This window comes from Suncus etruscus, chromosome 9, assembly GCF_024139225.1.
Source record: "Suncus etruscus isolate mSunEtr1 chromosome 9, mSunEtr1.pri.cur, whole genome shotgun sequence".
Lineage (NCBI taxonomy): Eukaryota > Metazoa > Chordata > Mammalia > Eulipotyphla > Soricidae > Suncus > Suncus etruscus.
In genome coordinates this window covers 29,330,450-29,356,809 of record NC_064856.1, presented here as the reverse complement: position 1 = coordinate 29,356,809, position 26,360 = coordinate 29,330,450, and the positions used below count along the sequence as shown (strand labels likewise).

The following is a 26,360-nucleotide window of genomic DNA, read 5'->3' as shown; positions in this document are numbered from 1 at the left end:
TTAGAGGACCCCAAGCTCTATCTTGAGCATGTTACTTGTTTCTTTCTTATCATCTCCCTTCCCTTCCTCAGTACCTCCAAATAATGCCTTCTTTTTATTGACTGACTGACTGATTGATTTTTGAACCACACCCGGTGATGTTCAGGGATTACTCCTGGCTCTGTGTTCAGAAATTGCTCCTGGCAAGTTCAAGGGACCCTATGGGATGCCAGGAATCAAACCAGGTCAGTCCCAGGTCAGCCCCATGTAAGGCAAATGCCTTACTGATGTGCTATCTCTCCAGCCTCCAAATAACACCTTCTAATTAAAAAAAAAAAAAAAAGTGCCCATTTCTTCCCAGCTGAGGGCCTCACTGTCACCTGGGCCATGCCACCATCACCCACAGAAGAGCCTCTGAACTGACCTTGTTGCTTCAGCTCTTCTCCGCTTCCCCATATGTCCATGCCCACCAACATACACCAACCTCAAGGATTCCTCCACCTGCCAGCTCTATCACCTGGCTCAGAGCTATCCAGAATAATGGACCACTCCTGCGCCTCTGCTCAGAACTCCCCACTGGCTTTCAACTCTCAGATGAAACCTGGGCCTTAGCCTAAGGATCTACAAAACCGGACCCCTGCCTCTGGGACCACTACCTTCCTCCCCTCTGCCTAGCACTCAACTGCTATAGGACCTTTGCACTTCACCATTTCACTGCTCTTGTTGCCAGCACTCTCTCACTTCTCAGACCACTGCCTAAAACTGCAGCCCTGCCCTGTGCATCCTTCTTGTTCTCCTTCTCTGGTCAAGTTCCCAGTGCTGAGGGTCACACAGGCCACCATCAATCCCTTGTTCAGCCCTCACCCTCCTGCTTTTCCCATCACTCTTTCCCACCCACACTCACTGTGTGTCAGCTCACTTACCTATTTATCCAACAGAAAACCAGCTCTACTCCAACAGTCTTTGTTCTGTGCACTGCTGAGATTCCAGCATCCAGAAATCTGTCAGCAGAGATTCTCCTACCCATGAATAATCAAACACACCTCTCTTTCCTACTTTTAGTCAGCCTCCCTTCAACTGGCTCCCTCAATGGGGTCCAAGCCTTGTCCTGTGAAAACATCAGTAAAACGGAGGAAATGACCCACAGTTCCCTGATCCCTTCATAAGGCCAAATGTGGAAGAGAGGCACCAGTTCTCAGGCGAAGGTCAAAGGGAGCTGCCAGCTTTCACTCAGATGGCACTTTCCAGTCTTTCATCTGACCTGGTCTCCTCACACCATCTGACATGAATGACCTCACCCTCCTCAAAATCGCTGCTTCTGGCTTCAACAACCGATATGGTCCAATTTGCCCTCAGCTTCCTGGCCCATCTCTTCTCCATTTCCTCTGCAGATACAGTCACTTCAGTGGATACAGGAAGGCCCAGGTTCTTCCAACTCAAGCCCAGGCTCCCTGCATGTCCATCTCTGTATGTAGGGATCTCCCTAGCCTACATGATACCATCAACATTCACTGAGGCTCCATTAACTCCTGACTTGCTGTTTCCAGCTCACTGTGGTCCTTGGGTTAATCATTGTCTACCTGCTTTTGTTCTTGTGCAATGGGGTGTTCAGAGATGGGTGAAACTCACGCACCCACTGCACCCAAAGTCCCAGCTCAGAGTTGTCCCCCATCCCACACTATCCCCAGCTCCCCGGATAGTCTTCCCACACACCTTACCAGCATCCATTCTGGGTGAGTCAGTCCACCATACACATCCTCTCTCAGCTTCTGACCCATTCCACATCATGTTTTGTTCTATACAAACAGGGTTTCTGCTCGTTCTTCCACTGTTTGCACTGCTGCTGCTCTAATCCCTGGCTACCAACTCTCAGAGATGCTAACAGCATCCTCAATGGTCCCAGGTTAACCTCCCTTGTTCTTCTCTGTAAAGTTCTGAACACTCTGACCGATGTGATCTTTCCAAGAAACAAACACGGCCATCCCATCACCTTTTTCCCTGTTTAGAACTCATCCAGTGCTGTCTGGTTTTGGTTAAAAATCGAATACCTGGGGACAGAGAAATAGCATGGAGGTAGGGCATTTGCCTTGCATGCAGAAGGACACTGGTTCAAATTCCGGCATCCCCCAAGCCTGCCAGGAGCAATTTCTGAGCGTAGAGCCAGGAGTAACCCCTGAGCACTGCCAAGTGTGACCCAAAAACCAAAAAAAAAAAAAAAAAAAAAAAGTGATGTTCTGGTCCAAATCCATAAAATCCAATAAAATACCCACTAATAAAGGCAGGAGAGACACAACAGATAAGGTGCTTGCCTTGTACCCACTGACCTGAGTTCCATTTCTAGCATCCCATATGGTCCTCCAAGTCTGTTACAAGTGATCTCTGAGCACAGAATCAGGATTGGCTCCAAAACAAGACATTTTTAGCCTAGACTATAGATCAAGGGGGTGGAAAAAGGGCCTGGAGAGATAGCACAGCGGTGTTTGCCTTGCAAGCAGCCGATCCAGGACCAAAGGTGGTTGGTTCGAATCCCGGTGTCCCATATGGTCTCCCCGTGCCTGCCAGGAGCTATTTCTGAGCAGATAGCCAGGAGTAACTCCTGAGCACCGCCGGGTGTGGCCCAAAAACCAAAAAAAAAAAAAAAAAAAGGGGGTGGAAAAAAATAGCACAAGGGAGGCAGATTCAACTCCTGACACATGATCCCCTGAGCATCACTTGGGAGTAATCCTCAAGAGAGAACAGAGTAGTCCCTAAATCCAAAAAAGAAAAAAAAAAAAAAAAGTCATACATCCAGACATTTTTTTACAAGGAGATTTCAGGAATGAATTAGCAAGCATGAAACTATTCTCTAAGATAACCTTGTTGGAAAGAAAGTCAAGTATATTCCTGGCAGAGCTCATAAGCCTGGTGAAGACGATGAGAACTAAATACAGTTCTGAGCTATTTATACAGGAGACTCTGTGTACTTGCTGATTAAGTGCACATTTTTACAAGTTCGCTCTTTTCCTTAAAGAATGATCTTACTGTTTTCCCCAGCATTGCTTATGCATCTCCCCTGAGACATACAATTTCAGACAGAGTATTAATTCATCTACTTGTTTCACCAGTATCAAAATGTGAGAAATCTGAAAAAAAAAAAAAAATCTATAACCTACTAGAGTAAGACAGGTTGAGAAAAAAACACATTCATATCCCTCTCCATTTTTTTCCCTTTTTGGTTTTTGGGCCACACCTAGCAATGCTTAGGGGTTACTCTTGTTCTGTGCTCAGGAATCACTACTGGCATATGTATGCTAAGACAAGAGCCCTAACCACTACACCATTTGTCTGGCCCCTCCCTCTCCTTTAAATATGGGGCCAGAGGTTTGCTCCCAAAACATAGCTGGTAATGGCACCTAAACCAACAGATACATAATCAGGATCACCAATGCTTCCAAATTTCAGCATATCATAGGTGACATGTCAGATATGGTGTTAGCTTCTTAAATGCATTCAATGAACTTTTTGCATTTTTTTTTGTTTGTTTATTTAGGGCTTACACGAGAGGTGCTCAGGGCTTACTCCTGACTCTGCACTCAGGAATCACTCCTGGAGGGAGGAATTGGGGAACCATATGGAATATCAAAGAGCAAATGTGAGTCAATTATGTGCAAATGCCCTACCCACTGTATTATCTCTCCAGCCCCTAAATACACTATTAGTAACCCTTACTATAATCTTCTGACATAGAGATTATTACCTTTATCATTTCAGAAAACTAAGATCCAAAGCTAAGTAATACATTCATAATGAGAGGATTATCATAAAGGTTCCAAATTCAGCTCTCAACAAATTTTCTACCAATCTAATAATTACATTTTTCTTGTCTGGGGCCACACCTGGTAGTGCTCAGAGCTTACTCCTGGTTTTGTGCTCAGGGATCATATTAGCTATGGGGAATAGAAACTGGGTCAGCCTTATCAGCTGTACTATCTTTCCTGAAGAACTATCAAAACTTTTAAATACAAAGTAATAAGGTGTGGCCAGAGACAGTTACAGAGGTTAAGTAAGGTGCTTGCCTGGCATGTGGCCAACTTAGTTTGATCTCTGGCACCCCATATGGCTCCCTGAGGGTTACTTTGGTTTTTCTGATTTTTTTCTTTTCTGTTTGTGGATCACACCTCACAGTTCTGGACACTGTTCCAGATGAACCATGCAAACCCAAGGCTCTTGAAAAGCCTATGCACTAGCCTTTTGAACTGTATCTCCCTAGTCCCAAAAGTTTTTTCATTTCTATTAAATATTTACTCTCTTAAATATAATGCATTTATAATGTTACATTTTTGTTTAGTTTGGTTTTAGCTTCACACTCAGTGATGGTCAGGAGCTAGTCCTAGCTTTGCTCTCAGAAATTACTCCTAGGGATGCTTGAGGGACCATATGTGATGCTAAGAGATTAAACTCAGGTCTATGGTATGCAAGGCAAGCTCCCTACCCACTGTACTATCTCTCTGGCCTTCTTAACATTTAAATGTTGTCATTTCCACCAACTGCTGAAATACTGAACTAAAAAACTCCTTTATCAAGAGTATAGTTATTGGGGCTGAAGAGATAGCACAGCGGCTTGCCTTGCAAGCAGCTGACCCAGGACCTAAGGTGGTTGATTTGAATCCCGGTGTCCCATATGGTCCCCCGTGCCTGCCAGGAGCTATTTCTGAACAGATAGCCAGGAGTAGCCCCTGAGCACCGCCGGTGTGGCCCCCCCCCAAAAAAAAAGAATATAGTTATTATTAGGCTGGTGAGATAGCATGGAGGTAGGGAGTTTGCCTTGAATGCAGAAGGACTGTGGTTCGAATTCCAACATCCCATAAAGTCCCCCGAGCCTACCAGGAGCAATTTCTGAGCATAGAGCCAGAAGTGACCCCTGAGCGCTGCCAGGTGTGACCCAAAAACCAAAAAACCAAAAAACCAAAAAAACAAAAAACAAAAAACGAGAGAGAGAGAGAATACAGTTATTATAATACATTTTTTTCAAACCTGGGTTTATTGTGTGCAAGGTAACTGAACTAACTATCTGCCCCAATATTTACTCAAGGATTACTTCTAGCTTTGCACTGAAGGATCACTCCTGATAGGGCTCAGGGAACCTTCTGAGGCATCAGGTATCAAACCCAGGTTGGCCATGTGCAAGGGAAGTGCCTTACCAGCTGTTCTATCTCTCTGGTCCCCAATACATTTTTTTTCCCAAAGAACCTTAACGTCCCCTAGATTTCAGCACAAGTAGTTTACTGTAGTTTCCCTAGTAACAATTTTGTTATTTTTTTAAATCTGTCTATTAGGGGGAATTAGGTCATACCCAGCAGTGATCAGGGGGCCATATGTGATATGGGGAGGGGTCAAACCCAGGTCAGCCTCATGAAAGCCAAGTGTTTTATCTGCTGTATTGCCTTACCAGCCTTACAATGATTTTTTTAAACTGTGCAGAAACGAATAGCTTCAAACTGCCTAAATGTATTATACTATACTATCAATTTAGCAAATCAAAAATAACTGCAACGTTGAATAATGGGTTACAAATTACCTTGTATAAAAGGCTTATACTGTACCTCTGACTTGTACAAAAATATGTAATGCTTTCTGAACTCTCAACTGTTTCCTACTAGCATATGTCTCCAAAACTTTGCCACCTAAAATTGAAAAAAAGTTTCAGTGATGCAGTCTTCTTACTTATTCTTATTTATATGTGGAGAGGCCCCTACATAGTGCTCAAGGACTTGGAGGTCATTCTCAGAGGATATGTGACCTGGTCGTGCAGGCCTGACAACTCAGTGCTTGGGTTCAGCAGTGCTAAGAGATCACCAAGGCCACTCCCAACAGTCCTAGGGGTGAGGGGACACACAGTACTGGGAATGGATTTAGATCCTAGAGCATGCCAGGTCCATGCTCCAGTCTTTTGAGCCATCTCCCAGAATCCATAATTATGTTTGTTATTTTTTGTTTGTTTGTTTTTGGACCATACCCGGTGGTGCTAAGGGTTATTCCTGGCTCTGCTCAGAAATCACTACTGGCAGGCACAGGGGACCATATGGGATGCCGGGATTTGAACCACCATCCGTTCTGGGTCAGCTGCATACAAGGCAAATGCCCTACCACTGTGCTATCTCTCAGGCCCCCTTTTGTTTATTTTTTTAAATTTTAAGCACAGTAATTTACAATATTATCACTGGTAAGGCTTCATGGGTACAATGTTCCAACATTTCACTCTCCCTCGGTGTCCACCGTTGTTCACCTCCCTTCCACACCATATCCCCTCAGTCTACCTTGCACTCACAACCCACTGGACCTCTGACACGTGGGGAGGAGGGGTTCAAGTTCAGCTCTGCAGATGAGTTTTCAGAGTGTTTTCTCTAGACATTTGTTATTTCCTTACTATGTTGCCTTTCTGTATCTGTCCATCTCCTTCTGAATAACTTACTCAGCATGTTATTCCAGATTTACCCATCTGATAGAAAATTGGATGATTTTTTGTTGTCTTAACTTTTTTTTTGGTGTGGGGGGGGGCATACCCAGTGGTGCTCAGGGGTTACTTCTGGTTCTTCGCTAAGAAATTACCCTGGCAGGGGAGGTGGACCATATGGGATAAAAGGGCTAGAACCTGAACCTTATGGGATGCAGGGGGTTGGCCGCATGCAAGGCAAATGCCCTAACCATTGTGCTATTGTTCTGGCCTCTGGTCTTACATCTGTTTATTTGTTTGGGGGCCACACTTGGCATTGCTCAGGGTTTACTCCTGGCTCTGCACTTCATTTAGAAATCACTTTTGGTGATGCATGGGGGACTATATAGAGTAGAATCTGGGTTGGCCACATGCAAGGCAAGAGAAAAGATACCAGCTATCTATTTCTCCCACCCCAATTTCTGTTTTTTTTTGTTTTTTTTTTTCTTATAGCCAAGCAGTATTCTACCAGGTATGTATGCACAATTTTCTTATCCAGTTGTTTGTTCCAGGATCCTGGATAATTATGTCATTTGAACCTCCACATACAATGATTTTAATATATTTATATATTTATTATCATATATTTATTATTAAGATCTTTATGCCACAAATGCTATGTCAATGTAGAGTTTTGTGTTGTTTTGGTTTTTTTTTTAGATTTTGGGCCACACTCACTGACGCTTAGGGGTTACTCCTAGCTCTGTGCTCAGAAAGCACTTCTGGCTTGGGGACTATATGGGACACAGAGGATGGGAACCCAGGTCTGTCCTGGGTCAGCCGCATGCAAGGCAAACACCCTACTGCTGCACTATTGCCCTGGCCCCAAGATAGAGGAGTTTATTTTGTGGGAGAGCACACCCAGTGACGCTCAGGGATTACTCCTGGCTATGAGCTTAGAAATTGCTCCTGGCTTGAGGACCATAAGGGATGGTGGGAATCAAACCACCGTCCATCCTGGATCAGCTGCATGCAAGGCAAATGCCCTATTGCTACGCTATTGCTCCAGCCCCAATGTACAGATATTTTTAAATATCTTAAATATCTTTTAAATATTTTAAAATATTTTTCCAGGGGCTGGAGCAATAGCACAGCAGTAAATCTTTTGCCTTTCACGCGGCCAAGACAGGACAGACTCCAGTTCGAATTCCGGCATCCTATATGGTACCCCAATCCTACAAGGAGCAACTTCTGAGCGCTGCTGGGTGTAACCCAAAAAACAAAATTTCCCCAAATTTGTGCTTAAGTTCTTCCTAACAATGGTGCTATTTTGAATACATCAAAATTAGAAAAACAACAGCACCACAGGGAGGAAAGTCATTTACCATTTTTACATGGAATGAAAAGGGCTGGCTGTTTCTGCACTCACCAAGATTAACAAATGTGCTCCCTTGGGGCTGGACAGATAGCACAGCAGTAGGGCATTTGCCTGCAATTGGCAGACCCAGGACAGTTGGTTCAAATCCCAGCATCCCATATGATCCCCCATGCCTGCAGGACTGATTTCTGAGCACAGAGCCAGGAGTAATCCCTGAGTGCTGCCGGCTGTGGCCCAAATCAAAAAAAAAAAAAAAACAAAAAAAACAACAAATGTGCTCCCTCCCTTCGGTTCCCCTCCTTTAAACAAGTTCATGTCTCCTGCTTAAAACCAAAATCAAAACCAACACAAAAGGGCCCGGAGAGATAGCACAGCGGCATTTGCCTTGCAAGCAGCCGATCCAGGACCAAAGGTGGTTGGTTCGAATCCCGGTGTCCCATATGGTCCTCCGTGCCTGCCAGGAGCTATTTCTGAGCAGACAGCCAGGAGTAACCCCTGAGCACCGCCGGGTGTGGCCCAAAAACCAAAAAAAAAAAAAAAAAAAAAAAAAAAAAACCAACACAAAAAACTGGGGTGAGAGCAATAAAACTCTGTAGGTAGGGCGTTTGCCTGTACACAAGCAGTCCAGACTTGATGCCCAGTATCCCATAAGGTCCACCAAGCCATGCCATAAGTAATCCCTTAGCACGAAGCCAGGAGTAAGTCCCCAGTACCACTGAGTGTAGTTCAAGAAAAAAAGGAAAAATAAAAACCAAATCCCCAAAATCCCCAAAAGTTCTTAGCTCCACCCCCACCCCTGCTTCCTGCAACCAAACTATGGTTTGTGTGCTGGGCCAGTTCCTCACCTCCTCCGTATGCCTCAACCCACGTCCAGCGCCATGGCATCTCACCATCCAAACAACTAAGGTCACTCGACTTTCAAGAACTCAATTCCTAAGAACTCAATAGTCAGAGGAGTAAGACTGAGCAGGGTTACAAGACTTCATGCAGGAATGAGGGCGTGTGGTGGCAGCTCCACCTGGCAGTGCAGAGGGAGAAAGTTGTCTCTTTCCTCAGACACATGTCACAACTCCAGAATAAGAGGGTGTTTGCTACCTATGAGGTGTGAATCATAGATCAGCAAACCTTAGGAAGTCAAAACAAAGTCCATGGGAAACCAGTTCTTTCACCTTGTTCCTTTCTCCCTATTAGCCCTAAATTAAAGTAAAATAGGACACAAAAAGCTGGTAGTAGGGGAAAGCTCGTTTTTTGACTAAAGAATTTCAAATGCATTTTAAAATTTAGCTATAGGACCTTACTTATTTTTTTTTCTTTTTTTTTTTTTTGGGGGGGGGTCACACCCGGCAGTGCTCAGGGGTTACTCCTGGCTCCATGCTCAGATATTGCTCCTTGCAGGCATGGGGGACCATATGGGATGCCAGGATTCGAACTGATGACCTTCTGCATGAAAGGCAAACGCTTTACCTCCATGCTACCTCTCCGGCCCCAGGACCTTACTTATTTTTATCCCCTCCTTTCACCTTACTTATTTTTAAATGTTTATGTTTTATTAGTAATAATACACATTTACGGGGCCGGAGAGATAGCATGGAGGTAAGGCGTTTGCCTTTCATGCAGGAGGTCATCGGTTCGAATCCCGGCGCCCCATATGGTCCCCTGTGCCTGCCAGGAGCAATTTCTGAGCCTGGAGCCAGGAATAACCCCTGAGCACTGCCAGGTGTGACCCAAAAACCAAAAAAAATAAATAAATAAATAAAAAAAATAATACACATTTACAACATGTAATACCCATTATTAGACATTCAATTAAGATGACTAAATTTAGAGGAAGAAAATTAGCTACAGAAAAATTTATGTCTTTAATGTGTTTTTGCTTCCTGAATATTCTTCTTAGAAACTTCACCGCACAGAAACTGCTGTGGTATATAGTTTAAAAGACTTCACTGAGTTTTTATATATACAAGAGCTGTGGAGAAGCAGTAGAGCACGGGGGTGATGGCTAACAGAGCCAGTCCATGTCTATCCTGGCTCCATCATTTATGGGCTCAATTATACTGGTAACTCCTTTGGGCTATAAGAAGACAGAAATGGCCCAGATGGAGTGCAGCAGGCTGGAGTGCATGTTCTGCACCCATGAGGGTCAGGTTCCATCCTTGGAAATGTAGCCATCATCCCCACCTCACAAAAGGAAAAATCCCTAAACACAAGCTCCTGTGTCTAGACCTTAGTTCTTGGCACATATCATAGAGATAATACGTAAGATGTGATTTTAAAGAGTTATTATTTGTGTGTTAATGTAGTTCACCGAGAACAAATGGAGCTTTCTGTGGGGATGAGACCTTAGGTATGTAGTGCATGAGGGTTTGGTTACATACAGGTGCATGCTTGTGTGTGCAAGCACGTGTGTGCTCGTGCCACTTAAGATGATGTTCTGGGATAGTCTAAATCAGGGGTCTTCAAACTACGGCCCACGGGCCACATATTGTATTTATTCCCATTTTGTTTCTTCACTTCTAAATAAGATATATGCAGTGTGCATAGAAATTTGTCATAATTTTTGTTTTTACTATAATCTGGCCCTCCAACAGTCTGAAGGACAGTGAACTGGCCCCCTGTTTAAAAAGTTTGAGGACCCCTGGTCTAAATGATATTCAGGGGACCATAAAGTACCAGGCTCAAACCCTGGCTTCCATATGCAAAGCAAGCATTCCAGTCCTACTTTTCTATTTTTATTTCCTTCAAAATGACTAAGAATAACAGCAAGCAATTACAAAGCATTTAGCCCTTACTTGGAACTTTGTGCTTATTAAATCTTAAATAAGATACTATATCATAAATATATACATATGAAAAAATAGAATAATTCACTAAAGTTTTCTAGATTTCCCAATTTTCCACACATAGTTAAAAACACTCATATTATCTTGTTAAGTGCCCAAACTTCATATTAGAATTTAAAGAGAAGGGACCAGAGAGATAGCATGGAGGTAGGGCATTTGCCTTGCATGCAGAAAAATGGTGGTTCGAATCCTGGCATGTCATATAGTCCCTTGAGCCCGCCAGGAGCCGTTTTTGTGCATAGAACCAGTAGTAACACCTGAGCGCTGCCAAAAAAAAAAAAACCAAACAAAAAACCTAAAAAAAAAAAAAAAAAAACATTTTTTTAAAAGAAATATGGGTAGAAATGGCTTTAAGAAAACAGTTGGAAAAGGGAGTCTTCTGAGTACACTCTGGTAGAATCCCAGACACCTCCAACCACCAAACCATTGGGTCCTCATTACCAGAAGCACCCCAGACCCCATAGCAGCACCATAAATAAATAAAAAGGGAGGCTTAAGAATGTAATAGTAGGACGTTTGCCTTGCATGCAGAAGGACAGCAGTTTGAATCCCGGCATTCCATATGGTCCCCCAAGCCTGCCAGGAGCGGTTTCTGAGCGTAGAGCCAGGAGTAACTCCTGAGAGCTGCCACGTGTGACCCCCCAAAATAAATAAATAAATAAATAAATAAATAAATAAATAAATAAAAAGAATGTAATAGCATAGTGGCAGGGCATTTGCCTTGCACGCAGCCAACCCCAGACGAACTCTGGTTCAATTCCCAGCAACCCATATGACCTCCTGAGCCTGCCAGGAGCGACTTCTGAGCTCAGAGCCAGGAGTAACCCCTGAGTACTCCCAGGTGTGACCCCCCAAAGAAAAGAATGTAATTGCATTCCCCAACAGCAAGCTGAAAGACTCAATATTACTAATATATATGAAAGCTTTGTTAACAGAGAAAGGAGCAGTAATGATGTCCCTGGGGTGATGGATCTGTGCTTTCCACTTCTCTAGAAAAGGTCTTACCACTCCAATCAAAGTTTTTGGCATTTGTTGCAGACGAATTACTGAGATTATCCCAAACCTGTTCCATCCTGCCTGCTGTACAAAGAACACAGTCCTTGTCTTCGCTAAGTAAGTTAACAACACATGAATAAACACAGCCTTTTAGCCTGGTAATTACATTCTTGTTTATTGCATCTACAAACTGACCACAGCAATAAGTCATTCCTGAGCAAGAAGCCAATCAAGTTAGAAAGTCAAGCCAGGGTGCTGGAGGTAGGTAGGATGTTTGCCTTGCATGCGCATGCGGTGTTCAATCTAGAACATCCCATATGGTCCCCCAAACATCTCCAGGACTAATTCCTCAGTGAAGAACCAGGAGTAAGTCCTGAGTACCACCAGGTGTGGCCTAAAAGCAAAATAAGCCAAGCCAGGGTTTGGGAGTCAGCAGAGAAACATAAGTCCAACCCACCTTCCATCGACCCTATCCCATGGTCTACTGGGGTGTGATACAGAAAGCCCCCTCACCTCAGGACTACTGGTGTGAACCTAGCGGTTCCTGGCACCACAGGGCCTGAGCAGCACCACATCTTGAGACTCTACCACTCAACCACTGGACCCAGCATTGTTTGGAAGTGTCCTTTCCCCTACCCCTGTCCCTGCCCTGCGCCAAAAAAAGAAGTCAAGGTAGGATTGGAGTCATGGCTTAGTAGTAGCCCAAGCCTTACAGGAGTGAAGCCCTGGATTTAACCCCCAAACTGCAAAAGTCAAACAAATGGGGTGTGTGTGGGGAGGGGAGCTGGAGAGATAATACAATGGGCAGTATACTTGCTTTGCATGTTGCTGAATGTTCAATCCCCAGCACTCTATATGGACCCCTAGACACAAAGCTCGGAATAAGCCCTGAGCATCACCAGGTATGGGCCCAAAACAAAACAAAATATAACGACAATAATAACAATAAAATCAAACAAAAGGAATAAATTTAAAATGCTTATATTTTCTGTGGCTTAAAATAATAAAACAAGCAATGGTAGCAAGGCTTTATTGAACAATTGCACACCAAGTTCTACACACAACCAATTAATGTCATTTTTCTAGTAACCCTATAAGATATAAAGTCTTATATGTATAAGTTAAAATAATCCTCATATATAATATATAATTTATCTTGCTAACTTAGCCACAACCATAAGTTATCAAGTGGAAGGCCGGGAATTTGAGCCCACACAGTCCAGAGTTGAAAGAAGAAATTCCTAATCTTTCTACCACATCTGTATTCCTGATCCCTTCCCCCACACTGCACAACTGGAAAAATAATACATATGCAATTTCCTGTGATTTCTATCATCCAGGCATTTTAATTTAGAGCAGTTATTTAGTTCCCCTTATTTAAATGAATAATAGTCTGCATATGCTAATCCCTAAAATCACTAGTCACACTGTAACATTTCTTTTTTATTATTTTTTTATTTTTATTTTTTAATTTTTGGGGTCACACTCGGCAGCGCTCAGGGGTTACTCCTGGCTCTATATTCAGGAATCACCCCTGGCAGGCTCGGGGGATCATATGGGATGCCAGGATTCGAACCACTGTCCTTCTGCATGCAAGACAAATGCCCTACCTCCATGCTATCTCTCCAGCCCCTGTAACATTTCTTATACACAGATTCTGTTCAGATCTCTTTATTGGACCACACCTAGCAATGCTTAGGGGTTTGGGGGCACACCTATGATTGCTTACTCCTAGCTCTGCAGTCAGGAATAACATCTTGTGGGCTCAGGGGACCATAAGGGATGCCCAGGATCGAACCCAGGTTAGTAATGCAAGGCAAAATCCTCACTCTAGCCCCAAAACAGGCAATTCTATTTAACAGTTTGATTGTTTGCTGTAAAAGCTGGCCGGTTTAATTTCAACTCTATGCATGTATTCTTTATAAGAGTCCCTAGGACCCCATTTGATCATGATGAGCTCAACTTGCTATTTACTGTCTGTGGTGGCAAATTACTTTCTACATAAAACTACTTCGTACAGTTTACTATTAAAATACTAAACATAGGGGCCAGAGAGATAACATGGAGGTAAGGCATTTGCCTTGCATGCAGAAGGACAGGTGGTTCAAATCCCAGCATTCCATATGGTCCCCGGTGCCTGCCAGGGGTGATTTCTAAGCGTAGAGCCAAAGATAACCCCTGAGCACAGCCGAGTGTGACCCAAAAAAATTAAAAATAAATAAATAAGGGGCCGGCGAGGTGGCGCTAGAGGTAAAGTGTCTGCCTTTCAAGCGCTAGCCAAGGACCGCGGTTCGATCCCCCGGCATCCCATATGGTCCCCCCAAGCCAGGGGCAATTTCTGAGCGCTTAGCCAGGAGTAACCCCTGAGCATCAAATGGGTGTGGCCTGAAAATCAAAAAAATAAATAAATAAATAAATAAATAAATATTAGGATTTTGTCTAATTAACAAATTGCTTTGTAGTATAGTGATTACTCTACATTCCTGATAAACCAATAACCAACAGTACACCTTGGTTTTCTAATAAAAAAAATTTCCAGGGGCTGGCGAGGTGGCGCTAGAGGTTAAGGTATCTATCTGCCTTGCAAGTGCTAGCCAAGGAAGGACTGCTGTTTGATCCCCCCACCCTACCCCCGCATCCCACATGGTTGCCCCAAGCCAGGGGCAATTTCTGAGCACTTAGCCAGGAGTAACCCCTGAGCATCAAATGGGAGTGACCTGAAAAAAACAAAAAAAAAATGTTCAAAAAATTTTCCAGGGGCCAGAGATGGTATGGAGGTAGGGCATTTACCTTGCATGCAGAAGGATGATGGTTCGAATCCTGGCATCCCATATGGTACCCCGAGCCTGCCAGGAACGATTTCTGAGCATAGAGCCAGGAGTAACCCCTGAGCACTGCTGGTTGTGACCCAAAAACCAAAACAAACAAACAAAAAAATCCAAGTCTAAATCTCAGTAAATTTCTTTCATTTAACCTGAATTTTACAAGCTTCTAGGTTACCTAAACAGCAATAGAAACTTAATATGAACTTGTGAATAGTTCTTGACTTTCATGGAGTCAAATGCTTCTCACAAACTTATGGAAGTAAAGCAGACTTACAGTTAGCAAAGAGTAATCAAAATTCACCAGCCCACTTCTAAGCTCCAAGAGAATTTCAGCCCTTACACCAGATGAAGGCAACGAGGCAATTTCAACCTCCAACTGAGACCGAAAATTAAAATTTCCTCTTTAAAATCACATCTTTTTGGAGAGCACATACAGAAAGTAAGGTGTTTTTCTTATATGCAGCTGACTCCGTTCCATCCCCCAGTATGGCATCTAGTACACTGACCACAGTGGTCACTTCTGAGTCTTGGATAGCCTTGAGCACGGGCTGAGGACGTCCTGAGGACGGGACCCCAATACCACCTCCAAAAAAAGTAAGACTCCAAACCAAAGCCATGAGGGTTCCAAATGAGCCAAACCTAGCTACTCCACCACCCCAAACCATTTGTGGTAATCCAACTTCACAGGGTGATTATCCTTGCCTTTCATTCAGCTACCAACTCCTCACAAAGAATCACCTTCTTACGTACCTACCTATCCCAGTCACTTCGGAACACCTTCCTCTTACTTTCACAAAAGCCTACTTAGAGTCTACTATTCAAAACTTTCTTATTGGCTTAGTCTGCCTCCTCTGTTATAAACTCACTGATAGTGACTCCTTCCTTGGCTGCACCCCATGCCCCACCTCCTCCATGTCCCTGATGTCCTCCAGGGCCGGGTACACAGAGCACATTTGATACATGTGCTGAATGGTACAAACCGATAAGACAAGATACGTTGCTACTGAAATCAACTATCAAGTTTTTGGCTTGGCTAAATGAGTTTCTCTCCTCCTTTCCATAATCCTGAGGGATCCAGTCAATCAACATCTACCACGCGCTGGCACAGCTGGAGCACGGGGTAGAGGTAAGGGAAGGGGAGGATTAGGGCAACATATAGATCTTGCAATAAAGTGGCCAGGTCCCTGAAATTTGGGGTGCCCCTCCGGCCCATCGCAAGAAGATCGCTGGGACCACCACCCATGAACTCTCCACCTTCTTCCCTCGAGGTAAGAGTTAAGGTAGCCCGGGAAAGAGACTTTTATTCTTCAGTCATGCACTTGCTGCAGATTGCAAGCCAGACTGGGGGGGGGGGGGGGGGCTTCCAGGGACCAACCAGTGGGCACTCAGTCATTCACTCAGGGACACCCCCAAGCAGCAGAACTCGGGAAAAGAAGAAAGTTGGGGGCGCAGGCTGCAGTTCCGGGGCGGGGCGGGGAGCAACCAGGAAACACCACAGCGGAGTGTCGTGGCAAGAGCCCGGGGCAGGGTTGGTGGGTCACAGGCAGGCTGTGAGCTGTCACCCACTGACAGGTGACCTTGGGCCAGTCTTAGGGGTTTCCCTCGGGGTACCAGGAGGGGCCGGCGGGGTTGGGCGTGGGGGCCTCAGGGTCTGGGGAAAGAGGAGGCCAGCAGGCCCGGCCAAACGCGGACGCAAACCAGGGGCAGCTCTCACCCACCGAGCGCCACTTGGCAGGCCCTGCGCAGCTGCGAGTGCTGAGGCCGCTTCACCTCCTTGTCCGACAGGATCTTCTCCAGGGCCCGGGACACGAACATGCTCTTGGTCTGGCTCTCCTGCATGGTGCCCGGCCCGGCTGGGAGTGGGGCTGGCAGCCCCAACGGGACGGGCAGCGTCTGAGTGAGCGAGCGAGCAAGCCCAGCTTGGAGGGCCCGGCGTCCAGACCGGCCCCGGCCGCGTCCGTCCGCGCCGCCGCCCCGTCAGGAAGCAACGCCGCGGCCCCACGGCGCCGCCATGTTGGAGCGCGTCACGTGACCACGTGAGCGGCGGGCGCGACGGGCACGTCCCTGGACCCCGTGACCCCGGCCTGTGTGGGCGTGGCTTGCTTCGCCCGGGGGTGGGGCCTGCGTCGGTTGCGGGCCTAGGCGGGCCTAGGCGGGCCTAGACGGGCCGTTGGCGGCGGAGGGGAATGTCCCCGAAGGCAGGTTTGGGAAAGTGGGGATAGGAGAAGGGCTGGAGGGATTGCGTGGAGGTAGGGAGGTAGGGCGTTTGCCTTGCATGCCGAAGGACAGTGGTTCGAATCCCGGCATCCCATAGAGTCCCCTGAGCCTGCCAGGAGCGATTTCAGAGCGTGGAGCCAGGAGGAACCCCTGAGCGCAGCGCTGTGCGACCCAAAACAAAAAAGAAAAGAAAAGAAAAGTGGGGAGAGAAGTGAGTGAAGGAAGAGGAAAAGGATGCTGGGAAGGAGGTGAAAGCTAGAACGGGTGCTAGAGGAGCGGAGAGGTGGGGGAACAGGAAAGGACCCCCAAGGAAGTGGGGAGTGGAGATGGGGTAAGAGATGAGAGGAAAAAAGGGGAGGGAAGGAAGATTGGAAAAAGAATTGGCAAGAGAGGGCCTGGAGCAATATAGTACAGAGGGCAGGGCGTTTGCCTAGCACACTGTCGACCTGGGTTCGATCCCTAGTATCTTACATGGTCCCCCAAAACTCTGCCAGGTATACAGAGCCAGAAATACTCAGGTATACAGAGCCAGGAATAACTCCTGAGCAATGCTGAATGTGCCCCCCCCCCAAAAAAAAAAGGCAAGGAGGTGAGAGAGAGGTAGGGATGAGAGAGAATTGGTGGATGAGGTAATAAGAGTGCAGTAGAATGTGTAGAGAAGAATTGAGTTATAAATAAATAAATAAATAAATAAATAAATAAATAAATAAATAAATAAATAAAAGTCAGGGGAGCCGGAGAGATAGCACAGTGGTAAGGCATTTGTCTTGCATGATGCTGACCTAGAACGAACCTCAGTTTTATCTATGGCATCCCATATGGTCCCCCAAGCCAGGAGCGATTTCTGAGCACATAGCTAGAAGTAACCCCTGAGTGTCACCGCGTGTGGGTCCCCCCTGCCTAAAAATCAGAGGCCGGAGCCATATGGTCTTATGCTTGCCTGGGGCAATTTTTGAGCACAGAACCAGGACTAACACCTGAGCAATGAGTGTGACCCAAAAACAAACAAACAAAAATGTGTTAGGGCTGAAGTGAGCAGGAGTGGGTAGGGGTTTACCTTGCCCTTTGCTGTCCCGGGTTCCATCCATGGCAACCCATATGGTCCCCAGGAATAATCTGAGTGACAAGCTAAAAGTAGGAATAATCTGAGTGCCAAGCTAAAAGTAATCTAACAAAAAATAAAAATGAAAGAGATCAGGGTGTTATGAGTTGAGAGGGTGAGAGAAGAGATAGGGCTTGAAGGAAAGAAGTGATAAATGGGAGAGAGTGTCACAGAGGAGAGGTGGGGTAAGTAGGATAGGGAGAGTTTGGAGAAGGGCAGAAAAGAGGAAAGAAAGGGACCAACGAGAAAGTAAAATGGGCAGAGATTGTGTGGAGGTGGGAAAGAATGGAAGATGAACTGGGGAAGAAACAGATGGGCAAGAAAAACTTGCTAGGAGCAGGAGAGAAAAGGAAAACAAACGGATAGAAGGGCTTTGGGTGGAGGGAAGGTGAAGTGAAGCTGGAAAGGGAAAGAGAAGGTATGTTCATGGTCACCACCAGCCAGGCCAGGCAGGTTCTTGGCCATTGCCTGTGAGTGCACCTATTTCCAGAAACCTGTGCATCTTGGCAGTGGTAAGGAAGGCTGAGGTATTTGATGAGATGTATTACATCTCACAAGATGGTTCAAGTCACACAACCTACACAGGCATGTAAAAGGACAGGACAGCCTCAGATTCCTTTGCCCCCCACCCCTACCATGATGTTTCTTTCCTTTAACACTGCCAACTGCCCTACAGAGGTCGTTGATGCTGTTAGACTGCTGCAGGTTTGGGAAGACCTCAGAAATTTACACACAAGTGTTCAAATGCCCCAGTCTCAGCTCCCCCATCTCCAATGGTTTTGGGACAGCCAACACCATTTCAAGCAGCCTCTTCTTCCCTGGCTGAGGTGTTTCTCACTGTGTTCTGACCCTGTCCAATAGATGGACTTGTGCTGATGAGGATGTAGACTATAACCTGGACCTTCAGAGTCTGAGACAGTCAGCTGGAATGTTTCATGAACACAAATCTGCCTTCTGCAGCTCCTCTGGCAGGAAGAGGCTTTGCCATCTCCTTGCACTGCCCTTTGGACAGGCCTTGACCAAGAAAAAAGGACTGGACTCCAGAGTCCAGGCATCCTGAGACCTTGGATGCTCAGGAGAATCCCAAGCCCAGCTGGCAGGCCTGGAGTTTGGTGGAAGGATCCTGAGAAGATTTTCCCAGAACCCCAGGTTCTTTGACAGTAAGGAAGCAGAAACTTATGAGACCTGAGCTCTTTATAAGACCAAGTTTATTGGGGGCACTTGAGAGCAGTGTAGGAAAGAGTCTACCAGCCCTCCAAAGGGAGCAAGAAGGGTAGTGATTAGAGGGGTAGAGGATTTGATGTGTGTTTGTGTGTGTGTGTGTATATATATATATATATGCACGCGCAGAGGGTGCTCAGGCAATTCTCAGGACCTACTCCTACTCTGCTCAGGGATCATTCTTAGTAGTGCTTGAGGAACCATAAGGATTTCTGGGGATTGAAACAAGATCAGCTGCGAGCAATCTTATTCTTGTACCATCTCTCCTATACCCAGGTTTATCTTTGGGGGTCTGAGGGAAGTTTCTAGTCTAAAGCAGGATGTGAGCCTGTCACCAGCTATGTATATGTTTCCAGTTGTCCCTATCCTGTCTCTAGACCAGCAGAGAAAATGCCCAATGCACCCACTAAACAACAGAAACTTTTTGCTTTAAGACTTTACAGTGTATGGATAACTTGGCCAGAGCGATAGCACAGTGGTAGGGAATTTACTTTGCACGTGGCCGACCCAGGACAGACCTGGGTTCGATCCCTGGCATCCCATATGGTCCCCTGAACCAGGGGCATTTTCTGAGCATATAGCCAGGAGTAATCCCTGGGTGTCACTGGGAGTGGCCCAAAAACAAAAACAAAAAACAGTGTATGGATAACTTGTCATAGAGCTTGTTAAAGATGATGGAGATGGCATTATCCTCACTGAATATGAGTATGTGAATAAATGAAGTGCCAAGCTCCTTGAGAGATCTGCCCAAGGAGAAGCTGACAGCTCTGGGCAGCTCCACTGACCCCCAGAGGCTGCTTGTGGTCACTGAGTAGACTCCACTTCCATAGTAGATTCCTTCCCTCCTTCCTCCCCCTACTAATGTGTTGTTCCCTAATAAACCATGTGCACCCTTGTTCCTGGTGCATTTCTGGGGAAGTCTGACAGTGGAGGCAAAGTGATGCTCCCAAAAGTCAGACTGTCACCCATAAGCAGTGAAAATTCTCCTCAAGGGCTGAAATTCCCTATTGTGTATCAGATGACACGTTTTGAGGGAGACAAAGAGGAAAGAAGATACCACTTGTGAAATAAGTAGCATAACTAGTTCAGTGCTTACATACAATTTCAGGTGCTAGAGCTCACCGGGGGACTCCTAGCGGGATGAGGATCACCTAGAGAATGAACTAGAACACTTGGTTCGCTGTTCCACAGGCTGCTGGAAAGTGAATAGTGAAAGGGGAGGAGGAGAACTGGAGAAGGCCAGTAAGGAAAAGATGGCATCCTAAAGTTAACCCCCAAAATTTGAAACTCACATTAGGAAACAGAAATATATTTATAAAAAGGAAATTAAGAATTTTACCATTCTTATTATGGGGAGTGATAGTACAGGATTTACGGTTTTTACCTTTCATGCAGCTGCCATAATTTGATCCTCAGCACCAACTATGTGCTCTGAGCATTGCCTGCGACCGATCCCCAGAGCACTGCAAGGAATGACCCTTGAGCAGAGCCAGGAGTGGCCCCTGAGTATCATCCCAAACTCCCCTTCACCCATTTCTATGATGTGCTAAGCATTGGCAATATTTTAAAGATTTTAATACTTAGTTCAACTACAGATTAATACTGCATAAGATTTTAATTTTAGTTTCCTTGCTTTTATCTTTGTCTCTATATTTTTTCTTTTTTTTTTCTTTTTAGAGAGAGGGAGGGAAGAAAGAAGGGAGAGAGGGAGGGAAGGAGGGAGGGAGGGAAGAGGAAGGAAGCCATGAGTAATTTCTGTCTCCTATATTTTTGATAAATAAAAATAAAAAGAATTACCATAGCTCCTAAAAATTTTCAAAAACATTTTCCAAAAACCCTCATTCATCAAACTGTATTATCTGGACAGAAAATAATTTTATGTTTAAAACTAAATATCTTATAAATCAAGCACATATGCAACATGAACTAGCAAGACAAATATGAGGTCATAAAATTTTCAATATTGTTTGTATTAAGATTCTAAAGCACTTTTTGCAAATATTCAAACTCAGTAGGTTCTCCTAAGAGTGAGCCACCAGAACGATATAAATTGCCATCTCTAAAAAAAAACAAAACAGATCAATTCATAGACAAAATCAGGTAAACCACTATCTAGAAAACAAACAAATTGACAAATAAAGGAGCAAAGACAGACATCACTTCCATATCACTTGGGTTGTTCAGACACTAAACTGTTGATGGGTATGCTTTACTTGTAAGATACAACAAGAATTATTATAGCAATTTTAATTTTTTCTTTTTACTTTTTAACAGGATATTCCATCTGGCAGATTTATTGTCATATTCCCTTCAAAACAGACAAGATGCTTACCATATTTTAAAGGTTATAGGTTGCCACTGAAAGAAAAATTTTACATAGTCACTGTACATCAAAGTTGAAAAACTGTCCTGCATGAAAATAGAAATTATGTGAGTAAAAGAAAAAAATCATTGTTAAAGGAATGTCCAAATGGACATTCATTCTTAGAGTCGCTTGGAGAAAGTTCTTGCTTCCACCCTTTCCACTCATTATATTCTGTTTTTTACCTAACAGTGTTCATTAAGGCAAACAAGTCCTTTTCTGAAGAGGTCTTAAAGAAATAGTTGACAGCAAACTTTTGGCATTAAAACAGGTTAATGCATATATAGCCTTTAGTAATGTACACTAAGCATAGTTTATTTAGTGACAAGAAAAGATGAACATGCTTGCTAACAATGTCAAAAAGTTTAAAATTTGGGCCCAGAGAGATAGCACAGCGGTGTTTGCCTTGCAAGCAGCCGATCCAGAAACAAAGGTGGTTGGTTCGAATCCCGGTGTCCCATATGGTCCCCCGTGCCTGCCAGGAGCTATTTCTGAGCAGACAGCCAGGAGTATCCCCTGAGCACCGCCGGGTGTGGCCCAAAAACAAACAACAAAAAAAAAAAGTTTAGGGGCCGGAGAGATAGCATGGAGGTAAGGCGTTTGCCTTTCATGCAGGAGGTCATCGGTTCGAATCCCGGTGCCCCATATGGTCCCCCGTGCCTGCCAGGAGCAATTTCTGAGCCTGGAGCCAGGAATAACCCCTGAGCGCTGCCGGGTGTGACCCAAAAACTACAAAAAAAAAAAAAAAAAAACTTTAAAATTCAGTGTCCAAGCAATTCCTAACAAAGCTTCTGTAGCTTTAAGCTCTAAACAGTATAGAATTTATGCATATGCATTAAAGAATTCAAGCTTGGCAAATTACACCCAAGCAGGTTATTAAACTATATATGCAGAAAGTAAATGATAAATACAGAATTCAAAGAGTCCTTCTGTTTTTCCTTAGAGCCTTGAAGATCGACAAACTTGTTGAGGACAGTTCTATAAGATTAAACATTAGGTAACCACAGGTGTTGGGAAACCTAGCTACACAAACCCATTTAAAATACTCCAGATGACTTTGTAGTGTTTAATACAATTCAGTTTGTAGGTAAGGGCACAAGACAGCATTTAACAAAAATAATCGCATTGACCTAGAAATCAAATGCAAATAGGTATGAATAGAATCTCCAAAATCTGTCTTTTTTAAGTGAACATTAACCATTTATTCAAAGTTTTACAAGAATTTGAAGGATTAAAGTCATGACATAAAGCCATTTCGAATAGTTTCCTGTCTCAGCTGAGCAGGAGTGAAAGAATAGGTGAGTAGGCCCCATCTGGGTAGCAAGACAGTAAAAACGGCCTCCCTGATTGCACGCATGTGTGGCATTAGTAGCAGCATGTTGAAGGCCAATTTTAATGCCATTTGCCTCATTATTAATGTCAAAGACTCCTCCTTGAATTTTTTCATAAATTTCTTTCGCTGTAGTGATAAATACCTTCTACATTGGAAGCAGTCTTAGCAGAAGTTTCCATGAAGATAAGACCATGCTCTCGTGCAAAAGCTTCACCTTCCTCTTTTTTCACTTCTCTTCTAGATTCTAAATCACTTTTATTCCTAACAAGCATAATGACCATGTTGGAATTGGCTTGCTGGCGGGCATCTTCTAACCAGGTTGTCAAGTGGTTGAATGTATCTCTCCTTGTAATATCATACATAGTAAAGCCCCTGCTGCACCTCCGTCATATGACCTCGTGATGGAACGAAAAGACTCTTGTCCTGCCGTATCCCATATCTGGAGTTTTATCTGTTTCAAATCAATAGTTATCATCCAAGCACCGAATTCCACACCAATAGTAAGGTCATGCACTGGCTGAAATCTCTTGTCCATGATTTGCCAACTCCGCTGTCTCCGAGAATAATGTACTTGAACAAGTAGGCGTATGCCATGGCCAGGTCCGCGTCGCTCGACCCGGAAGGCAAGCAATTTTATTTCTGACAGTTTTTTCTTTATACCCTTGTCTTTCTTTTTTCTGGTTTACAATTTTTAAGACTTATGGAATAGGGAGCTTCCTTAACACTGATATTTCTCTCCAACTTTTATGTGGCTAACTTCAGATTGATAACAATGAAATTTAATAATCCCTCAGAGGTTACTCCTGGCTCTAGGCTGAGGAATTAATCCTGGAAGGCTCTGGGGACTATACTGGATGCCGAGGATCAAACTTGGGTTAGCCACATTGCAAGGCAAGTACCCTACCTGCTGTACTAACCCTGGTGATGATACAGTTCTAAATCTGAAAAGACTATAGTTCTAGTTTTTCTTAGTTTTTATAACACTTCAAACTTTTTTTTTGTTTTTGTTTTTTTTGTTTTTTGTTTTTGGGCCACACCCATTTGACGCTCAGGGGTTACTCCTGGCTATGCATTCAGAAGTCGCTCAGAAGTCGCTCCTGGCTTGGGGAACCATATGGGATGCCAGGGGATCGAACCTCGGTCTGTCCTAGGCTAGCGCAGGCAAGGCAGGCACCTTACCTCTAGCGCCACCGCCCGGCCCCTAACACTTCAAACTTTAAAGTACTTAAGCTTAAGTCAAAACCTAAGATAGTTTGAAATGGCATAAAAGATTATTCAAAACATTTTAGCATGTTTAAAATGTTGATTCAGGGGCCAAAGTGATAGCATAGTGGGTAGGACATTTGCCCTGCACATGGTTGACCTAGGGATAAAATCCCAAGTCCCCTATATGATCCCCTGATCCATGTGAGGAGAGATCCCTGAGTGAGGAACCAGGAAGTCCTGAGCAGAGTCAGGTGTGGCTACCCTCCCCCCTCAAAAATTCTTTTTTTTTTTTTTTTGGTTTTTGGGTCACACCCGGCAGTGCTCAGGGGTTACTCCTAGCTGTCTGCTCAGAAATAGCTCCTGGCAGGCATGGGGGACCATATGGGACACCGGGATTCGAACCAACCACCTTTGGTCCTGGATCGGCTGCTTGCAAGGCAAACGCCGCTGTGCTATCTCTCCGGGCCCTTTTTTAAATTTTTTTTTTTTTTTTTTTTTTTTTTTTTTTGGTTTTTGGGCCACACCCGGCAGTGCTCAGGGGTTACTCCTGGCTGTCTGCTCAGAAATAGCTCCTCTCCTGGCAGGCACAGGGGACCATATGGGACACCGGGATTCGAACTAACCACCTTGGTCCTGGATCGGCTGCTTGCAAGGCAAACGCCGCTGTGCTATCTCTCCGGGCCCTTTTTTAAATTTTTTTTTTTTTTTTTTTTTTGGTTTTTGGGCCACACCCGGCAGTGCTCAGGGGTTACTCCTGGCTGTCTGCTCAGAAATAGCTCCTGGCAGGCATGGGGGACCATATGGGACACTGGGATTCGAACCAACCACCTTTGGTCCTGGATCAGCTGCTTGCAAGGCAAACACCGCTGTGCTATCTCTCTGGGCCCCCCCCCTCAAAAATTCTAAGATCACAGAAATCCCTAAAAAGGAGGTGATTACAAAAGAAAAGTTTTTTAAGATTTTACAAAGGTAAGAATTTAAAAGTAATCAGAGAGAAATAATAGATTATTATTTAGGGAAGATGATCAGTATTAATAGCTCATCAGTATGCTCCAGAAGACAATGTAGTAATAATTTCCAAGTGTTAAGGGGGGGTGGAAATCACTCTCTACATAGAATTCTACAGTTAACAATATTAATGTCTAAGATCATAGACCTCCACTTGGATTTCATGTCATTCCTACAAGAAATATACACAAGATCCAAGTTGTGGTCAGTGCAGATTGCCTTCCTTTTGATCACCAACAGCATCCTACATGCCTAGAGGAGGAGTCCTGGTGGCACTACTTTTGGGATCCCATGAACTATTCACAAGTGCGTGATCTATGGAGTTCTACCCCCGTGTGTGTGTGTGTGTGTGTGTGTGTGTGTGTGTGTGTGTGTGTGTGTAACCGAGTCACTGAAACAACAAAGGCAAGAGCAGAAATTTCAAAATAAGGGGCCGGAGAGGTGGCACTAGAGGTAAGGTGTCTGCCTTGCAAACACTAGCCAAGAAAGGACAGCAATTCAATCCCCCCCCCACCCCGTCCCATATGGTCCCCCCAAGACGGGCGATTTTTTTTTTTGGGCCACACCCGGCGTTGCTCAGGGGTTACTCCTGGCTGTCTGCTCAGAAATAGCTCCTGGCAGGCATGAGGGACCATATGGGACACCAGGATTCGAACCAACCACCTTTGGTCCTGGATCGGCTCTTGCAAGGCAAAGGTCGCTGCGCTATCTCTCCAGGCCCAGGGGTGATTTCTGAGCGCTTAGTCAGGAGTAACCCCTGAGCATCAAATGGGTGTGGCCCCCCAAAAAAAGATATACACAAGAGACAAATTCTAGGTAGATCACTTAATATGGTGAAACAAAACTTGGAATTTCAAAGAGGCTAAAGTGTTTAGGTTTATGCCAGGGAACAGTGGATATAATCCAAAACACAAAAACACACACAGTAATGGATTTTCTACATAATTAAAATTCTACAACGTTTTAAAAATATTTTAAATGCCTGCTGGTTCAACCAGTGTCTCGTCATTTATCCTACAACACAATAATTCACTTCTATTTACTCAAGAAAAAACAATTATTACATAAAAATTATTCTCACAAATTTTCATATCCACAGTCATACTAGAAATTGTTAGCAAAACAAATAGAAAACTAAATAGAAACAGGCTAAATGGCAATAACTGTGACAGCAGGAACAACTTTTGGACTGTTTTGCATGGTTGAGTATTACAGACAATATAACATAAGTCTGGGCCCAGAGAGATAGCACAGCGGTGTTTGCCTTGCAAGCAGCCGATCCAGGACCAAAGGTGGTTGGTTCGAATCCTGGTGTCCCATATGGTCCCCCGTGCCTGCCAGGAGCTATTTCTGAGCAGACAGCCAAGAGTAACCCCTGAGCACCGCCAGGTGTGGCCCAAAAACCAATATATATATGTATATATATGTATATACATATATATGTATATATAACTTGGGTCTGTCTTGAAAGAACTATATGC

At 44.5% G+C, this 26,360-nt stretch overlaps 1 protein-coding gene and 1 pseudogene across 1 annotated transcript in view; both read right to left on the bottom strand.

Moving 5' to 3' along the window:
* ARFGEF2 (ADP ribosylation factor guanine nucleotide exchange factor 2) overlaps nt 1–16,333 on the bottom strand; it is a 133,506-nt gene extending 117,173 nt beyond the window's left edge. The window contains exon 1 of the mRNA XM_049781364.1: nt 16,149–16,333. Within this exon, the coding sequence (XP_049637321.1) occupies nt 16,149–16,269 (121 nt within the window). The 5' untranslated portion in view covers nt 16,270–16,333. The remainder of the gene's footprint in view (nt 1–16,148) is intronic.
* Nucleotides 16,334–16,407: 74 nt separating this feature from the next.
* On the bottom strand, nt 16,408–23,259 carry LOC126018397 (ras-related protein Rab-2A-like; annotated as a pseudogene).
* Nucleotides 23,260–26,360: the final 3,101 nt, after the last annotated feature.